At 42.5% G+C, this 19,333-nt stretch overlaps 1 protein-coding gene across 1 annotated transcript; it reads left to right on the forward strand.

Moving 5' to 3' along the window:
• Positions 1-2,656: 2,656 nt before the first annotated feature.
• On the forward strand, positions 2,657-17,985 carry LOC114041683 (extracellular calcium-sensing receptor-like). Its single transcript, XM_027860259.1, has 5 exons — positions 2,657-2,914; positions 7,093-7,917; positions 14,832-15,056; positions 15,325-15,448; positions 17,078-17,985. Exons 1-5 carry the CDS (start codon positions 2,657-2,659, stop codon positions 17,983-17,985), a joined length of 2,340 nt encoding a protein of 779 aa, XP_027716060.1.
• The last annotated feature ends 1,348 nt before the right edge of the window (positions 17,986-19,333 follow it).

A 19,333-nucleotide genomic window follows, 5' to 3' on the forward strand; every position in this document is an offset into this window, starting at 1 on the left:
GGAGCTGTCACCCCCTTACATGCCCAGCTTGTTCGGCAGAAGGTGATGTTTCACCAGCCTCCAGAGCAGCCACCATGCCAACAGTAAGTGTTGTCTTTTATTCCTGGGAAAAGACTAAAGGAGAGGGGCACCCATGCTGTAAGTGATAGGGTGGGGGCACAGAGAGGGAGATAGTGGAGGGAGGGAGAGAGAGAGACAGAGAGAGACAGAAAGGGGGGGGAGAGAGAGAGAGACAGACAGACAAGCTGGGAGGGATGTGATCATATTGTTGTGAATGTATATAGAATTGTGAGTGGCAGTCAATTTCACAGTGTTCAGAAGGAAAAATTCTGCCCCCTCCTCTTTGTTAGAGATCATCTAGTCCAAGGGTGGCACCCTAGAATCATTAGCTCATAATATAATAAGAATTGGAGAGACCCCAATGAATTATCTATTCTATTCTCTGTCACCCCCCCAATAGTTAGCAATCTCTTCTACAATGCTGGTGATAACCTTTCATTCTTTGCTTGACCACTTCCTGTGATGAGGAAATCACTACCTCTCATGGCAGCCAGCTCTATTTTTAGACAGTTCCAGTTATTAGAGACTTCTTTCTCATGTTGTGCTAAAATCTCCCTCCCTGTAGCTTCCACCTTTCAGGTGCAGTGTTGTCCTTGGGGGGTCAAGCAGAAGAGCTCCTAAACCTCTTCTACCTTGTGTCTGTTCACACATCTGAAGGCAGATATCTTCTCCCTAGCATTCCCCAAAGAAAACAAAGCAATACCCACCCCAAACCCAGCAACCACCTTCTGGCCTTTCCCCTTGCTTTCTTTTCTCCAAGACAAACTTCCTGTTCCCTTAGAAGGCATGCCCCCATCTTTCTGGGCAGTGACCCTCCTGATGTGGGATGCCAAAAATCCTAAAGTTTAATTTAATTCAGTTAACATTCATTAAGTCCCTTGGAGTTGAAGGGAAGCTGAGTGGATACTGATTTCAACCTCTTCCAAATGATGATTCCTATAAAAAGCAAGAGGCAGCTAGATGGTTCAGGGGATACAATACTGGGGCTGGAGTTAGGAAGACCTGAGTTCAAATCCAGGCCCAGGCACATTAACTGTGTGACCCTGGGCCAATCCCTTAACCTGTGTTTGCCTAATCCACCGGAGAAGGAAATAGCAAACCATTCCAGTAGCTTTTCCAAGAAACCCCATTTAAGGTCACAAGGAGTTGAACAGGACTGAACTACAACAACAAATATAAAGCAGTCCTTACAGGTACCTAACTAGCCTATATCAAAACTACTTCAGAAAGAAGAAAATTGCTGCTTTCTGAGGCAGCTCATCCCATTTTCTATTGGGTCCAATTGTTAGGAATTTGAGATTACTAATGTAAGTCTATATCTGCCTCCCCTCTAGCTTCTACCTTTGGCCTCCATGAAATCGAGAGTACTGCTCCAGATGGGACCTGAGCAGGGCCCAGCACAGTAGGACAGGAATCTCTCCCTTTTTATCGATGCAGTCAAACTTTTCGGTTTCCCCCCTGTCGCTGTCACATTGTCTGCTCACCTTGGTCCTGGAGTCAACTCAAACTTCAAAGTCATTTTCCCTTGAGCCCCTTTCTAGTCAAGTCTCCTTCATCCTACTCTCATACAGGCCCTTTTTTTAAGTGCCCAAAATCCCTTATCTTTATGCTAGCTGAATTGTATCCTGTTGGATTTGACCCATTCTCATGGTCTGTCTGGTTAATAATCCCGAGTCACTGTCCAGTCACATAATCATCTTTGTGTCAGCAGCTAGTTTAAAAAGTGTTACCCTAACATCTCCATCCAAGTCATCTGTCTAAAGATGCAACAACAATAATAGTATCTCATACTTAAGTTGATAATGCACTTTATATACTTTATTTCTTTTAAGCCTATACCCTCTCTACAGGTGACAAAAGTGAGGTACAGGGAGATGAACTGACTCCTCTTGGGTCATGCAGTGAGAGTGTGAAGTGGGATCTGAACCAGAGCTTCATGGTCTCAAGGCTTACATACTATCTATTATGCTAAAATCTTTTTTTTTTCTTTTAGGCAATTGGGGTTACGTGACTTGCCCAGGGTCACACAGCTAGTAAGTGTCGAGTGTTTGGTCTGAGGCTGGATTTGAACTCAGGTCCCCCTGACTTCAGGGCCAGTGCTCTATCCACTGCGCCACCTAGCTGCCCCTGACTATGCAAAAATCTTAAAGGGAACTTAGAAATTACCTAGTTCAGATATTCTTAACCTGGGAAATGGGGGTGGGGTGTTGCCTATGAACTTGTATAGGAAAAAAATCCCATCTTTAATTTCACTAACCTTTGGTTTCCTTTGTAATACTATCTGTTTGTTTTATGCATTTAGAACAATTATTCTGAAAAGGAGTTCAGAGGGAATCCATGAACTGTCAAAGGGACCTATGACACTGACGTAGTTTAATCCTCTCATTTTAAAGAGGAGGAAACTGAGGCCCAGTAAGGGGGAGGGTATGACCATAGTATCACCATAGAAACAAGAATATATCCAGTCAATGGGGAAGGAAGGAGCTTTCTAAGATTTTGTAATGCACTGCCACCCAAGGCTGTGGCAGCTGTGGGCCTGCTGTGTTTTGTTCCTTCTTGAAGGTTCAAAGCTCGGTTTTTCCTGGTTGCCATGGGCATGCTATTTGCTGTGGAAGAAGCAAATAGAGATCCCAGCTTCCTGCCCAATGTCACAGTGGGATTCCAACTCTACGACTCTTGTGTGTCTTGGACCCAGGCTCTTGGAAGCATTCTTGGCCTCCTGTCTGGACAGCTCCTCCCAACCCCCAACTTCGACTGCTACCCCCAGCACCGACTCCTGGGAATCATAGGTGGTATGACTTCCCCGGAGTCAGTGGCCATGGCTGAGCTGCTCTCTGTCTACAAAGTCCCTCAGGTGAGTGATATATGTAGAGACAAAATAGAGAATTCATGGCTAATGAGAGGTGCCTGTTCTAGGGTGTTCCTCTCTTCTTTAAGACTAAAAACCCTTCTTTGTTCCCAGATACCCTGGGCCCTTCCCACCCACAGCCAAGGCATGTGCACTCCAGGGTGCAGTCAGGAGGAGAGCTAATTTTAGAGCAGGTAGAACTAGCATGTGCACCCCTTGATTCCAGTTTCAACACTACTCAGGCTTATCTGGCTGCATTCAAGAATAGTGACTTTAAATTTCATTTTGTCCTTGAGAATCTTTGAACCTTTTACAATTACTTAAGATGACTGCCTACACTCTAGGATATTTCAGGGGCTGTAATTCCCAGAATGCCCATCAGCAGAGTGAATTGGATAGGTTTGGCTTGGGAGCATGTACCTGGTGGCGTTTGGCTCTGTGGAATAACTCAAGCCAAGGATTTCACAATTAGTTGTAGGAACATGCACTCTTAGGGATAAGAGCCAGGGGGGACCTGATAGGTGATCAGATCCAACTCCTTCATTTTTCAGAAGAGGAACAGAGAGGTGAAGTAATTTGCCCGAGGTCACATGGGTAGTAAGTAGGAGAATTGAGTTTCAAGCCCAGATGCTAGGATCCAAATCCAGGGCTCTTCTCACTACACCACAATGACCTCTCCACACTGAGTATGGTCAGATTACCTTGAAGTCACTCACATACTCAATGATATCCTTCTACAATAAAATTCATGATCTTTTATTTACTTTTTAAATCCTTTTACATCCTGGACCCAAACCACCTTTAAATCAATCAGTCAATGAAAAAGCATTTATTAAGCACCAGCTATGTTCCAAACACTGGAGTTGCCAATACAAAGAATGGAAAAATCCCTATTCTCAGGGAGAAAACATTCTAAAGGTGAGATAAGTACATATATATGTATATGTATATATACATATATATTTAAGAAATACAAAGAGGACAAATTCAAATAAACCAGTTACATATATAGGGCAGCTAGGTGATGCAATGGAAAGGATGCTGGGCTTGGAGTCAGAAAGACTCATCTTCGAGAGTTCAAATCCAGCCTCAGATACTTACTAGCTATGTGACACTGGGGAAGTCACTTAACCCTGTTTGCCTCAGTTTCCTCATCTGTAAAATGAGAGAAAAGTAAAAAGGAGAAGGAAATGACAAACCACTCCAGTATCTTTGCCACAAAAACCCTAAATGGGGTCACGGAGAGTTGGACTCGACTGAAATAATAACCAACAAAAGAAGATGAAGATTCAGTTCATGAATCAGAGAGGAAACTGGGTGTAGCAAAAGGACACTGCTACTTAGGACCTGTATGACCTTGGGCAAGTCATTTAATGACTTAGTTTCTCTTCAGTGTCCAGCTCAAGTTCTGCCCCTCAGCTAATTTCACACAGTCCTTAGAGTTCTCCCCTCCAAAAATCACTTTGTATTGGCTTTGTTCGCTTTCCACATTTACTTATCTGTGCACATGCTGTTTGGCCCAAGCAAACTTCTTATGGACAGGGTCTATATAATTTTTGTTTGTTCATCCCTAGCGTCTAGCACATATATAATAAAATACCTTTTGAACTGAATTTTATTTTATCAAGAAATTGGATAGTTCAAGTAACTTGCTTAAAGAAACATAGTATTAAAATGGTGAAGCCAGGTCTCAAACCTTGGACTGCTGACTCACAATCCAATGTGTTTTCCACTGAATTAGTATAAATATCCCTAGGTTAATAAAGGTTCACCCCCCCCCCAACCCCACACATATGCTCACATAAAGGGATAAAGTGTTAATTATAGCACTTCAGGTTTTATTAATAAGCTAGGAGGGGAGAGATTAGGATGCATAACTGGCCCATGAAATCATATCACTGCTCATTCTGCTTTAGAGTAAGAGTAGCCTTGCCTGGTATCAACCCTAGTGCCAATGATCATTTCCCCCTGCAAACAGTCTTCTACAGGGAACCTTCTGCTAAGTATGACTTTGGCCTATTACCTCCTTTCTCAGAGATGAAACCACCTTCATCAAACTGGCCGAAAAGATACCCTTGGAAAAGATCTTTCCAAGGGATGGTGGGATCACCATTGACACATCCTTCTCTGAAATGGAAAAAAGTACCCCTTTCCACTCCCATTTCCCTATGTTAACATAGGTTATTGGGAAAAATTCTGTAGTATATAGAGCTCTAGATTTGGCATCAGGCAGATCTGGCTTGACTCCTGTCTCAGACACTTATTAGAGGTGTGACTGTGAGCAAGTCACTTCATTTCTTTGAAGGGATAAAAAGAGCCCCCAAATCACAGGCTTGTTGTGAGAAGCAGGTGAAATAATATGGTACCTAAAGTGCTTTGCAAACCTTAAGATTCTATAGAAAGGTTATCTGTTGTTATTGCTGTTAATTACTATCATCCAGTCGTGGTGTTTTTTTTCTCATATATCTGCCTTTAGGCCCAGCCCAGCTGATGTAATTATAGAAGGTAAGGGTCAGATAACAAACTAATGAATTGTTGCTGTGTTAAAATAAATGCAAAGACATACTATACCATGTTTTATTCATTTACGAAAAAGTGAAGAAATTTCCCTGATGGAATTAGAAGGTCATCTAGGCATTGACTGACGAAAGAAGGGCCAAGCCTCTAGTGAGGCTTGAAAAATTTAATGCTGGCAGCCTCGGGAGAAGTTGAGACATTCAAGGTAGGCAGCAGTTTTGTGGAGTGTGACCCTTGTGCCTCTATCAGAGGGGAAGGAGAGGGGACTTGCTCTTCCCCTACTCCTGTCTTCATCAGTCACGGTTTCTTGCAACAATTATTTACCCTGAAAAAAACCAAAACAATTATTTACCCTGTAGGAGACACTGCATCCAGTAGGGGGCGCAGTGAGGCACACAGAGAGGTGGGGGATGGTTAGGAAAAAGCAGGAAGCAGCTCCAAGGAAGGTAATCTCTGTCAGCAGAGAAGAGAATTGACAATACCTTTCTGTTTATCCCTAGCACTTAGCACAATGCCTGGCACACAGTAGGTGCTTATTCAATGTTTATTGACTGACTGAGCACAGATTTAAAAGAGAACTCTCCCTGGAAATGGTAAGTTGAGCTACAGAGAGGAGCAAACTAGAGAGCCCAGACGAGTGACCCACATATTAAGCCTAGGGAGGAACAGTCTGAGTACCTAATGAGAAGAGGAAGGACACTGGGACCCCACACCGTGGGAGGAACGAGTTTGCCTTGGCCATGTCTCCCCTACCTGTGTTCCCCAGTACCATTATGCTCTAAATATGGGACCACCCTTCCCACTGGTGCTGTGTGTATTTGTGAGATTGTGATCCAGATTTTTTGTCAGGAATATTTGGTAGCTACTCTTCTTATCGGGTCAGCTTAGTAAATGCCTTTGCTTTGACCTAATTGTGTCTACTGGCTGACTATTGAAAGTTAACTTATTGGTCTGGGCTTGTAAGCTATAGCTTTAGGAGGACAGACCCATAGAGTCTGTGGTCCCAACTTACAAACTTGTGAGTTCCCAGTGATAATTCCAGAGTAGTGGGAGAGGGGACATGACAGGGTAATCATGGGACAGTTGCTTAAATAATAATGGCTTCTATTTTTATTTTAGAACTTTTAGGTTTACAAAATGCTCTTTTCACAAACTCTAGGGTTTTGGTGGTACATATATTGCTACTACTACTACTACTACTACTACTACTACCACTACCACCACCACCATCACTACTACTACTACTAGTACTACTACTAACACTACTAGTACTAATCTCAAGCATTCATATAGTACTTTAAGGTTTGCAAAACATATAACACACATTACCTCATTTAAATCACAACAATCCTATAAGGCAGGTGCTATTATCCTTATTTTATAGATGAGGAAACAGGCTAAGAAAGATTACTTGCCCACCATCATGCAGCTGTGTGATTGAGACAGGATTTGAATACAGGACTTCTTGACTCCAAGTTCAGAACTCTGTTCTCTCTGCCATCTAGCTCCTTCTATCTTCAGTTTATGGATGAAAGGTCAGGTCAGCTTAAGTGAAAAGTTTAGAGTAAGGTTTGGTGTCCAGACAGCTGCTAAGAGGACCCAACAAAAATCAAGTCAAAAGCTGAGTTTTTCTGGCCAGGAACATTTGGCCCTTTTTCTTCCCCCAGATAAGTCATGGATCTCAACATCCCCAGTTTTCTGATCGCCACCGGTTCCCCTCCTTCCTCCGCACAGTCCCCAGCAGAGCCCACCAACCTCAGGCCATAGCCAAGATACTTCTCTACTTCAACTGGACCTGGGTGGGCCTGGTGGGCTCAGATAGTGGTGCTTTTGAGTGGCTAGACCTGGAATTCCAGAAGGAGGTTGGAAAGAATGGTGGCTGTGTGAGCTTCTCAAAGAAGATCGATGACCATGTCAACAATGTGGGAGATGTTGCTGATGCCATCCAGGCTTCCACTGCCAAGGTGATTGTCTGTGACTGTTACCACATTCACTTTATCATCCTAGCCAAAACCCTTCAGGAGAAGAATGTTACCAACAGGATATGGTTTTTGTCCACTTCCTTCCTTTTGAATCCCTCAATTCTGAGCAGGGAAGCCAGGGAGATGCTAAATGGAAGCCTGTCTCTGGGGATACACTCAGGGTCAGTGCCTGGCCTCGAGCACTTCCTGTCTACTCTGCGCCCAGCCAAGTACCTGGACAACCACCTGATAAAGTTGTTCTGGCAAGAGCTGTTGGGCTGCACCTGGCCTGGGCTAAAGCCTGGTGGTCCTCGAGCAGGATATGTTTCCCCTAACTGCACAGGGCTGGAGCAGCTGACACCTACCCATCTGTCTGTACTGAACCTGGATGACTTAACTGCTGCATACCAAGCCTACCTGGCAGCCAAAGCTTTCCTGGTGGCCTATCAGAATTTGAGGGCCTGCTCCCCTGGGCAGGGACCATTTACTGGCAGCAATTGTGCCGGGACAGGAGATGCTAGGTCATGGCAGGTGAGACAGAGACAAGAAATGCATGTCCCTATGTCTTGCTCTATCTAGGATGGGATGAATACTCCTGGGCACTGAATAGAATAAAGGAGGTTATGAGCAGGAAGGAAGTGGCAAAGGAGGTTAGGAGGGCTAAGAATCCTTTGGGTAAGTCTCTTAAATCTCTTTGGCCTTCAGTTTACTCATCTGTGAAATGAACAGGTTGGACTATATTGTCTCTCAGTTCCTAGCTCTGTGATCTATGATCTAAGAATGAAGGATAAAGAAGAGGTAGAAGAAATATTGGAATAAAAAGATTTGCATAGAGCCAGTCACTGCTGCCATAAAAGGCAAAGCTAGAATAACCCTGGGAATGGGCAGAGATGTACCTCCCCTCCCACACTCAAGATTTTCAACCAATCAGAGAGCCAGACGCGGAAGGGGGAGACTTCAGGAGAGAGTTCAATTATAAAGGTAAGCAACGAAAGGGCTTCTCAGGCTGACAAGAGACTTGATTTTCTGGGGCTTTCAGTCTCTCCTGAGCCAGCTTCTCTAATCTTATGGTGGAATGAGTGGTGAGGAGGTGTCTGAGGATCCTCTGTTCTGACTACCTCTGTATACCTAGGTTAAAATAGATACTCCTTGAGGCAGCTAGGTAGTAGAGTGGATAGATAGTAGGGAAGATCTGAGTTCAAATAGGCCCTCAGACATTTATTAGTATTGGGATGCTAGGCAAGTAACTTAACCTCCTATCTGCCTCCATTTCTTTAACTGTAAAATGGGGGTAATAATAGTGCCTAACTTCCAGGATTGGTGTGAGGATCAAATGAAATAATATTTGTAAAGCACTCAACACAGTGGCATACAGTATGCACTCAATAAATGCTTGTTTCCCACTTTCCTCATTCCACTCTCACCATTTTCCTAACCTAAACATGACTGCACAAAGCATTTACTTCTTCCTTATAAAACAGCTCTGAGAATAATGCCAAGATAGAATCTGATAATTTTATCCTAACGTACTGATACCCATACTATTCAGAGCCATTATTTATGGCCATTTCACCCCCTAAATAACCAATCAAAATTGGACTGATAGACAACCAAGAGAAAAGGTTCTTGAGTGTTTGCTCTCCAAGGAGACCAAAAGTGGCGATATTTTTTTCTTTGATAATATGAGACGATCAAGCAATGTGCATCTGGTATGAGTCCCCAGCTGACTTAGGGACTATTGCAGGAAACTTGAATATTAGCCTTGGGTGTGTGACTACTTACATTGTGATCTTGGCAAGTTACTTAATAAATATTTGTTGTTTGACCCTATAGCACTGTTCCCCTCTGCCCTCAAGAATCTTAAGTGGTTCCCCGTGGCCTACAGGATAATCTACAAATTCCACTGTTTGATCTTGAAAACACTTCATAACCTGGCTCTAGCTTATCTTTCCCAGGCTTATTGCATATTACTGCCCAAAGCAGATTGTAAACTCCTGGAGCCAGGCAGTATCTCATTTTTGTGACCTGTGGTGGAGCCTTCCAAGCTTGTATTGGTCCACTCAGCCACAGTTGGACACACTGTTCCTTGACCCCAACATAGTGATGTCATTTTGGTCCTCTTCAAGAAGAAAGGACAACAACCAACCATCTCATTTTTGTAGTTGTGCCCAGCTCAGTAACTGGCACACAGAAGGCACCTAAGAAATGCTAGTTGATTGACTGACTAATTGGGCAAGTCCTTTGACCTTTCTGAGCCTGTTTCCTCCTCTTTAAAATGGGGATAACAATACCTGTAATGTTCTGTAGCAGGTGGGTGCAGAGAAGATATTTTTAGGGACATGAGAGGGCTTTTACATACAGAGTCAACCTGCCTGTTAATAGACCCCTACGACATTCCAGCTAGAAGGCAACTTAGAGAGGAAACAGAGTTCTAAAGAGATAAGTAGCTGTTTTGTCTAAAGCCCTCTGGGTACTGAAAGATGCAAGAAGTATGCTCCTTACGCTCAAGGACTTTATGCCCTAGTAGGGAAAAGAAGCTCCAGACCAAGACAGAATTCTATGCTAAGTGCCGCAGTCAAGATACAAAGATTAATCCTGGCTTCTGGATCAATGGATCTGGGAAGGCTTCTTGGAAGAGATAACATTTGGTAATAGCTGTTATGTATGTAATTATTTCACATGTGCAAACGTTTAATGTCTTTTATTTCATTTTACACTCACAACAGTCCTATGAGGTAGGCATTACTTCTCTCCATTTTCAAAAAGAGGAAACCGAGGCTCAGAGTAGTTAAATGATTTGTCCGTAGTCACACAGCTAAATAAGAAGAGCTAACATTTATATGCAACTTAAGGTTTGGAAATCACTTTAAGCATGTTATCTCATTTGATCCTCCCCATGACACTATGAGGGAGGTGCTATTATCATCACCCCCATTTTATAGATAAGGAAACTGAGGCTTAGAGAGGTTAAGTGATTTGCCCAGAGGCACCCAGCTAGTAAGTATCTGAGGCAAGATTTAAAATCATTTTTTCCCAATTCCAAGTTCGGCGTGCTATCCACTATTTCACCTAGCTGTCTGCCAAAGTAAGTGTTAGAAATAGGATTTGAATCCAGGTCTGCTCCTGACTCCAGATCTAGCACACTTTTCACTATGCTTTATTTGTTCTTCATTATTTTTTTTAATTTTTTTTTTTTTTAGGCAATTGGGGTTAAATGACTTGCCTAGAGTCACATAGCTAGTGAGTGTTATGTGTCTGAGGCTGGATTTGAACTCAGGCCCTCCTGACTCCAGGGCTGATGCTTTATTCACTACTACCTAGCTGCCTCTCTCTCTCTTTTTTTTTTTGACTGGGGTCACATGGCTAGTAAGTGTCAAATGTCTGAGGTCGGATTTGAACTCAGGTTCTCTTGGCTCCAGGACCAGTGCTCTATCCACTGAGCCACCTAGCTGCACTTCTTTATGTGAATTTAGCCTTAAATGATGAGTTGGTTTTCAAATGGTAGGCACTGGGGCCACTGGGAATAGAGTACATTAAAAGAGAAGGGAGAATCAATCTATTTATTAAGCTTTGTATGGAGGGCATATGAGAAGACTGGAAAATGATCTGTAAGAAAGATGTGGCCAGCCCTGAACGCCAGGTTGGGATGGTTCTAAAATGAGGACTTGGGGTTTGATAATCTGCAAGGTACATGTGTCTGCATGTCTATGAGGTAAAAGTGTACTTCAGCTGACGGGCCGCTAATCCTTTGAAATCTAAAAAAATCCTTTGAGAGGGTCAAATCCTCCCCATGTTCTTCTCTTAGTTATTGTTTTCATTACAGTTATGACTGTATCACATGGGGAAGGCAGTGTGTAGTACAGTGGAAAGACCACTGGCTTCAGAGTCAGAGGATTTAGTTCAAATCTCACCTTTCTCTCCACCGGCATGCTTTTGGGCAAGTCACAACCCCAGTGGGCCTCAGTTTTCTCTTCTGTAAAATGAAGAGTTTGGATTAGATGACCTCTGGAGTCCCTTTCAACTTTAGATCTATGGTTCTACTATTAATAGTATGAATAATACTTGTCATTGACTCTACTTCTAGGGATTCCGTTCCATAGGGGGATCAAAGGGCAATTTGAAACCTAGTCTACATATCTATATATTTTAGAGGACTTTGAAATATAATACATTAGAACTGAGAGGGATATTAAAATTGCTGTTATTTGTCTTCCATTTTCAAAAAGGAACAATGATGCCGCAGAGTGATCTCTTGACTCACGGGCGAACTGGATTTAAGTGAGGCAAAGTTGTGCAAAGTCATCAGCCTCACTCTCTCTTCCTGAGACATCAGAGTCCAGTGGCAGGACAAAAGTCAAATCAAAGGGACTTCAGATTCTCTAGTCCAGAGGTTCTTAACCTTTGTTTTGTGTGTCCTGGACCCCTTTGGCAATCTTGTGAAGCCTCCAAGCCCTTTCTCAGATGAATGTCTCTGAATGCCTAAAACAAATTGGGACCTGGATTATATTGAATACAGTAATAAAAAGATTTTTAAAGCAAGTTCACAGATCCCAAGTTAAGAATCCCTTAGCTAGTTCAACCTTCAGTATTTACGGATATTAAATCTGAGAATGAGATGGATATTGACGTTCTTTCATCATCTGGAAAACAGAGACTCTCTGATCAAGTCTAAGCCAAGGAAAAATCCTGAAGGAGGTGTGGGTTGTCTTTGGCATTCTCTCATTTCTTCTTTCTTCCCCATCTCTCTATTTGTGTTGTTTTCTGTATAATCTCCCCTTCTTCCAATCCACCCAGATGTCTAAGCACTCGGTACCCTCTTTGTGTTCCTTGATTGTATGCAAAGAGCTCTATTATTATAGAGAAGTGGTGATAGTGGAAATAATATTGAATTTGCAATCTGAAGACGTGACCACTTGGAGGCAGCGTGGAGTATCAGAATGATGGCCAGATGTAGAGTCAGAAGACCTGTGGCCAATTTCCAATTTTTCTACTTTCTGTCTGAGTGACCTTGGGAAAATCCTTTCCTTTCTCTGTGTCTCAGTTTCATCATCTGTAAAATAATGGATTGAACTAGATGAGCTCCAAGTTCTCTTACAGTCTTGAAGCTATAGATCTTGGATACTCTCAAGGTAGTACTCCAAGCTTTGGTTTTCTCCCTCCTTCCACTTTCAACCGAGCTTCCCTTCTTTGTCTTTTTCCTCTTGAGGTCCTAATAGATAATCAAATTTCTAATTCTTGCCAAAGCAGTCATGGCCAACTTTAATTACCTGAACTTCTTAGGGGCATCTGCATTTCTGACAAAGCCTTAAAGAGAAATGACACCTTAATCTATTTCTTCTAGAGGTCTTTAAGAGGACCCCAGCGTCTTTAATATTGAAACATCAGGTACTGTAGCAGGTGGGTGATGGCAAGTGTTTTTAGGGATGTAGAAACACTTTCATATAATAAAGCCAACTTGCCCATTGATGGAACATTATAATTCTAAAGCTAGAAGACATCTTGGAGATCATTTAGCACAAACACCTCCATCTTTGGGTACCTTCTTACAGGATGTCTTTAAGGAAAGACTCTTATTTTTCTTATGTTTCCTTGTACAAAGGGAGTGATCTTTAGAGTTGGAAGAATAGAAGATTAGGGAGTTGAATTCTAAGATAATTGCGGAGGTGTTTGGAGAGCTCCTAACTTCTCTCAGTGGGTTCAGGTCATTAGGCCTGGATGAACTACATCTCAGGGTGCTTAGAGATCTGGGAGAAATGATTTTTAAAACTACCAATGATCTATGAAATATTGTGGAATATGGAGGTAAATGCCATAGACCTGGAAGGAAGGCAAATACTGTCAATTTTTAGAAAGAATATGGAAGAATCTGAATACAACAAAACAGTGGTCTGGATTCTAATTTCTGACAAAATTTTATACCCTCCTATTAAAGGGATTGTTTGGGATAATTCAGAAAGGGAAGGAGTAATCACTAAAACTCAGTGTAACTATCACAAGTAGTTAATGTCAAACTAATTTCATTTCCTTTATCAACAGGGCTATGAGGCTGGCAAAGTAAGAGAAGGGTAAAGACATGAACTTAAGGGATTCTGGCAGAGCATTTCAGGATAGATGGATGGGACAGATGATAGCATAATTAGATGGATTTAGATGTGAGGAGGCACAATAGCTGTGAGAAAATGTTTGCAGTCTGGAGCTAGAGATGGAACAAATTAGGGCTGCATGTATAGATTTTGGAGGTTTTATACAAATATGAATGCCCACATATACATATATGTACACACACACATGCATATCTGTAAACAACAAAAAGACCACATGTCTATATGTCTAAATTTGTTTGTGTATATGTATATACACACACATATATCCTTTCTTTTTGTCTTTTATCTTAGTAAGAGTTTGAAGATAAGTAAGTGAGAAGGAATAATGGAGAGGGAAAATTGTGGGAGGAAATGGGAGAGAATAAAAAAAAAGTTGACCTTGGCAAAGAGTAGAGCAACCTCGTATTCAGAGACTGATGCAAAGGAGAAGAGAATGCAAGCCATAATAAAGAGGATTGGAGGTGTTAAGTAAGAAGAAGGAACTCAAAATGGATGGCCTCTACTTTCTCAGTGAAATAGGAGATAAAAGTCCGTTGCTCTGAGCCAAGGGTTGGGAATGGTGTAGGTGAAATTAAGGAGAGAAGAGAAGGTTTAGAATGATTCTAGGGGTGTGTGTGTGTGTGTGTGTGTGTGTGTGTGTGTGATAGGTAATCACCTGGACAATACTAATTAGAAGATTGCCATATAATAGTGAGGGATCATTTGGAGTTAGATAACAAATTTGCAGTTGACCTGGTCAGGACAATTGTGTAACTTTCTCTAGGACTAGATTACTTCAAAGGTCCCTTTAAGCTCTCATGATCTACGAAGATATAATTTTGAACTTCCCCAAGGAGAGTTGCTGAACTGTCCTCAGAGGTAGTGGGTTTCTCCTCAATGGAATTTTTTAAGCCAAGGAAACCATTTGTTAGATATGCTTTCAAGGTGATTCTTGTTTGGGTGTGGGCTGGATTTGATGACTTTTATTGGGGGGGCTTCCAGCTCGGAATTTTCGCGATTCTAGTCCTAGAATCCTGGAGTCCTAGCCTAGCTACTTACTATGTGGATGATCTTGGGCTCATAACTTAATTTCTTTAAGCCTCAGTTACCCTTTCTCTATAAGGAGGGGCTTAGGCAAGAAGTCTTTTTTAAAGTCCTTTCTGCCTCTCAATCTATGGCTCTCTGATCTTTTGATCTGACCACCTGGGTATATACCAGGTAGAATTAATGGAACAGCCCTGGAGAAACCCACTGGGCATAGCCAAAATATATGAGAATATTTACTATGAAGGCAGTGTAAGTGTCCTTGGACTCTCTCTTTGACTCCTCCTCTTTATCTTTCTACTTGTGTTTTTGCCTCAGCTTTTGCAACATCTAAGGTCTGTTCACTTCACTACTCAAGCCCAGGAAGAGATCTTCTTTCAGGATGATGAGATCCCAGCAATTTTTGATGTTGTAAGCATATACCTTGCTCCTGACCACACTTTGCGGACTACCGAGGTTGGACACTTAGACTTCAGAGAACCTCCAGGGAAACAGCTGGTGATAAACAGTAGCACCATCATTTGGGCAGAGGGTCCTGGGAAGGTGAGAACTAGAAACCACCCCCTTCCTCCTGCTCCCCTTCAATAGTAGTGCCAGCTAACCACAGGAAAGAAATAACTAGGAGCCCAGTCATTACATCCCAATTCCAACTATGTCTAGCTGGAATTTCCCCCATTAGTGAGAAAAGTACAGATTTGGGGATCAGCTTTCTAAGGGTTAAAAACTCCTGATAATGACTGATTTTACAGATGCTGTTAGCTGTCCCCTAAACTTCACTGAGCTCTCTTTTTTTCTGTCTGTCTATGAGTAGGCTCCTCTTTCAGTCTGCAGCAAAACATGTCCTTCGGGAACCCGGAAGTCAGCCATCCAGGGGCAACCAAACTGCTGCTTCCAGTGTCTCCACTGTCCAAAAGGAGAAATAGCCTATGTACCAGGTAAGCAAGACAGGAGAATGGTGGCACCATTTTGACCCCCAAGCAGCTAGTAGAGCTAGATTCGAGGTAAGAGCATTGTGCAACTTGTTGGAGAAGTAAGTGGGTTGGAAGTGAGAGGAGTCAGACAGGAGAAATGGAGAAGAACAATGCTAGTAACTTCTGATTGGAAGAATATGGAGGATATGAAGATATCAGTTCTCAGAATTTCACAGTTGGAAGGGCCCCAGTAGACTTCTGATCTGGTCCATACTTAAATTTTTTTTTTACAACATCGCTGAAAAGTCATTATTCAGCCATTTCTTGAAGGTTTCCTTCCAACAAGAGCAAAAAATCTATTTCAAAATGAGCCAAAGAACAATTGGAAGGCTTTAATTCAAATCTAGGTTCCACTTTGAACTAGTATAATAGAAAGTTGGGAACCATAGCTGAAATGTGGCATAGTGTAATCAGGATCCAAAAAGATCTCAATAGGCTGGAATGGTGGGTTGGAATTGTCAAGTAACAAAGCATTTATTAAGTGCCTACTATGTGCTAGGCCCCTGTGCAAAGTTAACAAGGGGAAGTGCTTTAAAATAATAATAGCTAATGCTATTTATTATGTGCCAAGTACTGGGCTAAATGGGTGTTACTATCATTTTCATTTTACAAAGGAGGAAACTGAGGCAAACAGAAATTTGTAACTTGCCCAGGGTCACATAGCTAGAAAAGATCTGAGGCCAGTCTCTATCCACTGTGTCACCTAGCCATCTCACGTATGGAACTTGGGTCCAAAAGACCAACTGAAAAATACAGGATAGGAAAGATAATGTTTGAAGACAGTTCATGTTAAAAAGACCATGAAGTTTTAGTGGACCAGGTGGGCAAAGATAACAAGCATTATTAAGTGCTTTCTATGTCTCAGGCAATGTGACTACGAGCACAGTGTCATGTGGTAGCCAAAAAGCTAACACGAACCAAGGTTGCTTTAATAGAAGTAAGTTTTTATAACAAGGGAAACTGGGATAGTTGTGAATCCCTGTGATCCCTGTTGCTTGGGAGGTTGAAGCTAGGGGATTGCTTCAGTTCAGGAGTTCCGAGCTTCGGTAAGATCAAGATGGCCAGACCAAGGTCAGCACCAATATAGCAAACCCCCAGAAGTAGAAGATCTTCAGGTTACCTGGGGAGAGAAAAACTAGCCCAGGTTAGAAGAATGGAGCAGGTTAAAGCTTCCATGTTGATCAGTATTGGGATTAGGCCTGGACTACAGGCATAACAGGTAACCCCCTGTTTTATGCACCATATTTTTTTATATATTAACTAAACGGTCAATTGCTCCTTCCCTGATCTCCAAAGATGGCAGATGTGGAAGGAAATCATTTCCCACAAAGAAACACATGAAAACCCAGTCATCGATGCTCCTCTCAATATCAAAAGTAAATGGCAGTCTAGCCATAGTTAATTCTCTTTCTAAATACTCACGAAGCACATTTAGCAGCCAACAAAATCTGATGAGAATATATACTGATTTCATATCAATATATTATCAAGAGGAAGGGAAGATTTACTTGACTAAGGAAAAGTTCTCCCAGTGTGAAAAGTCTCTCTCCTCTCACTTCCTTTATTTGACTCATCACCCAAAATCTCTTTCAGACAGTGCCAGTTGCCTGAAGTGCCCAGAGGACCAATGGCCAAGCAATGAGAAGGATCAGTGCATCCCCAAGATTCTTGACTTCCTCTCTTACAAGGAGCCCCTGGGCATGGCATTAGCCACCTGTACAACCTTTCTCTTTCTCCTTGCCCTGACCATCCTTGGCATCTTCATATGGCATCACCACACTCCCATAGTCAGAGCCAACAATCAAAAGCTGAGTTACATCCTCCTTTGCTCCTTGGCATTATGCTTCCTCTGCCCATTCATGTTCATTGGCCACCCGGTATCACTGACCTGTGCCTTGCGCCAGGCAGCCTTTGGGATTATTTTCACAGTCTGTGTGTCCACCACTCTGGCCAAGACCATCGTTGTTGTGTCTGCCTTCAGGGCCACCAGACCAGATGTCAGACTCAGGAAGTGGGCAGGACCAAGTCTCCCCAATGTCATCCTTATTGGCTGTTCATTGGTCCAGGTTGTTCTGTGTATGTGCTGGGTCATAGGCTGGCCTCCAGTGCCCATGAACTCGACAGAGCCAGGGCCCAAAGTCACCATGCTGTGTGGTGCAGGCTCCTCAGAGCTCTTCTATGCTATGCTGAGCTACCTGGGCTTCCTAGCTCTGGTCAGTCTGGTGGTGGCCTTCCTAGCCCGTCAACTGCCTGACACCTTCAATGAAGCCAAGCACATCACTCTCAGCATGTTGGTCTTCTCATGTGTTTGGATCTCCTTCATCCCAGCCCACCTGAGTACTCAGGGCAAGGACACTGTGGCTGTGGAGATCTTTGCCATTTTAGCATCTGGGGCAGGCCTGATGGTCTGTTTATTCTTCCCTAAGTGCTATATCATCCTCCTCCAGCCTGACAAGAACACAAGGGATCAGATGATAGGCAAGCGTCATTTCAAGAAATGAAACCCAAACCAGTCCTTCCATTTTCCTCACCCTGGAGGGGAGGAGAGATTCTCAGCACTTCCTAGCTCTCTCCAAGCCATCTTCATGCCATGAAAAGGCCAGTATCTCATTTAAGCTCTTGCTACCTGGCTGTCATTCATATATACCATGAGTTTTCTCTCCCAGACTGTAACATTTCCCCTTTACTTTTATGCCAGTCCAAGTCCTACCAGTCCTTCAGGGCCAACTCAAATATTTCCTCCACTTATGAAACTTTTGATTACTATTGTTTAGTCATTCAGCAATGTCTTACTCTATGTGACTCCTGGACTTTTGTCCATGGGGTTTTCTTGCAAAAGAACTGGAGAGGTTTGCCATTTCATTCTCCAGTATTTACCCATTTTACAGATGAAAAACTAAGGCAAATAAGGGTGAAGTGAATTTCCTAAGGTCACACCGTTAGTAAATGTCTGAAGCCACATTTTAACTCAGATCTTCCCGACTCCAGGCCCTGTGCTCTATCCACTGCACCATCTACTGTCTTCTCTGGTCACTTAAATTTCCACTATCACTTCCATACCTTTTATTAGCATCAACTATGGCACTTAAATATTCTCAAAAAGTTACGTGTATCCTAGAATTATCTATTGGACTAGAATGTGAATTTCATAAGAGTAGGTACCAAATCTTATTTCTTAGGTATCCATTACAGTATTTGACCCTGAGTTGGGTATGTAGTAGATGTGCAATAAATCCCTATTTATTGATTGACTGAGTATGCTTCACCTGGGACATACTCTTCTCATACACATGGAAACCAGGAAAATCATTCCAGGTTTCAGATATCTTCTGTGTTTTCATTCACTCAAAACTATAGATCATGAACCTCCATGCCTATACTTTTACTAGTCAGTTAGAGGATACAACTAGTTCAACACAAAGGCATTTATTTAGTGAAACAGTATAGTAAGAGGAGAAAAAATCGAATACTGCTCCCTGAACTTGGGGCACATTCATCCCTAAATATGCACGCCATCCATTTGTGGACATCTACGTAGAGACCATGTATTGTCAGGACACACATTTGAAGGGGCAACCCATGGCCAAAGTGCTGTGGGGCCTTCAGTAGCTCCTGGTGATACATTGTACTGTTCACACAGGGCCTGCTCCTCTCTAGGAATGGCATCTCCATTTGTACTGTAATTTCTGAGAGTCTCTTTACCCCTAGCATCTGGCTTCATGTCTTCATAGCATCTTTTGGAAATTATGGCTTCTACTTGCTATAGCAACTAAAAAGCCTCTCTTTATAAGGCTGTCAGTTTTTTTAAATCATTTTAGGAACCAACATTTCCACCCAAGGTGCCAAGAG

The sequence above is a fragment of the Vombatus ursinus genome, unplaced genomic scaffold (genome assembly GCF_900497805.2).
Source record: "Vombatus ursinus unplaced genomic scaffold, bare-nosed wombat genome assembly UNPS02014177.1, whole genome shotgun sequence".
NCBI classification, from domain to species: domain Eukaryota; kingdom Metazoa; phylum Chordata; class Mammalia; order Diprotodontia; family Vombatidae; genus Vombatus; species Vombatus ursinus.

Bases quoted from the DNA above. Each gene is read 5' to 3' on its own strand.
- LOC114041683 (XM_027860259.1), top strand. From the start codon at position 2,657: ATGCTATTTGCTGTGGAAGAAGCAAATAGAGATCCCAGCTTCCTGCCC. The intron at 7,918-14,831 runs GTGAGACAGAGA...TTTTTGCCTCAG, and splicing joins GAGATGCTAGGTCATGGCAG to CTTTTGCAACATCTAAGGTC. The intron at 15,449-17,077 runs GTAAGCAAGACA...AATCTCTTTCAG, and splicing joins AGAAATAGCCTATGTACCAG to ACAGTGCCAGTTGCCTGAAG.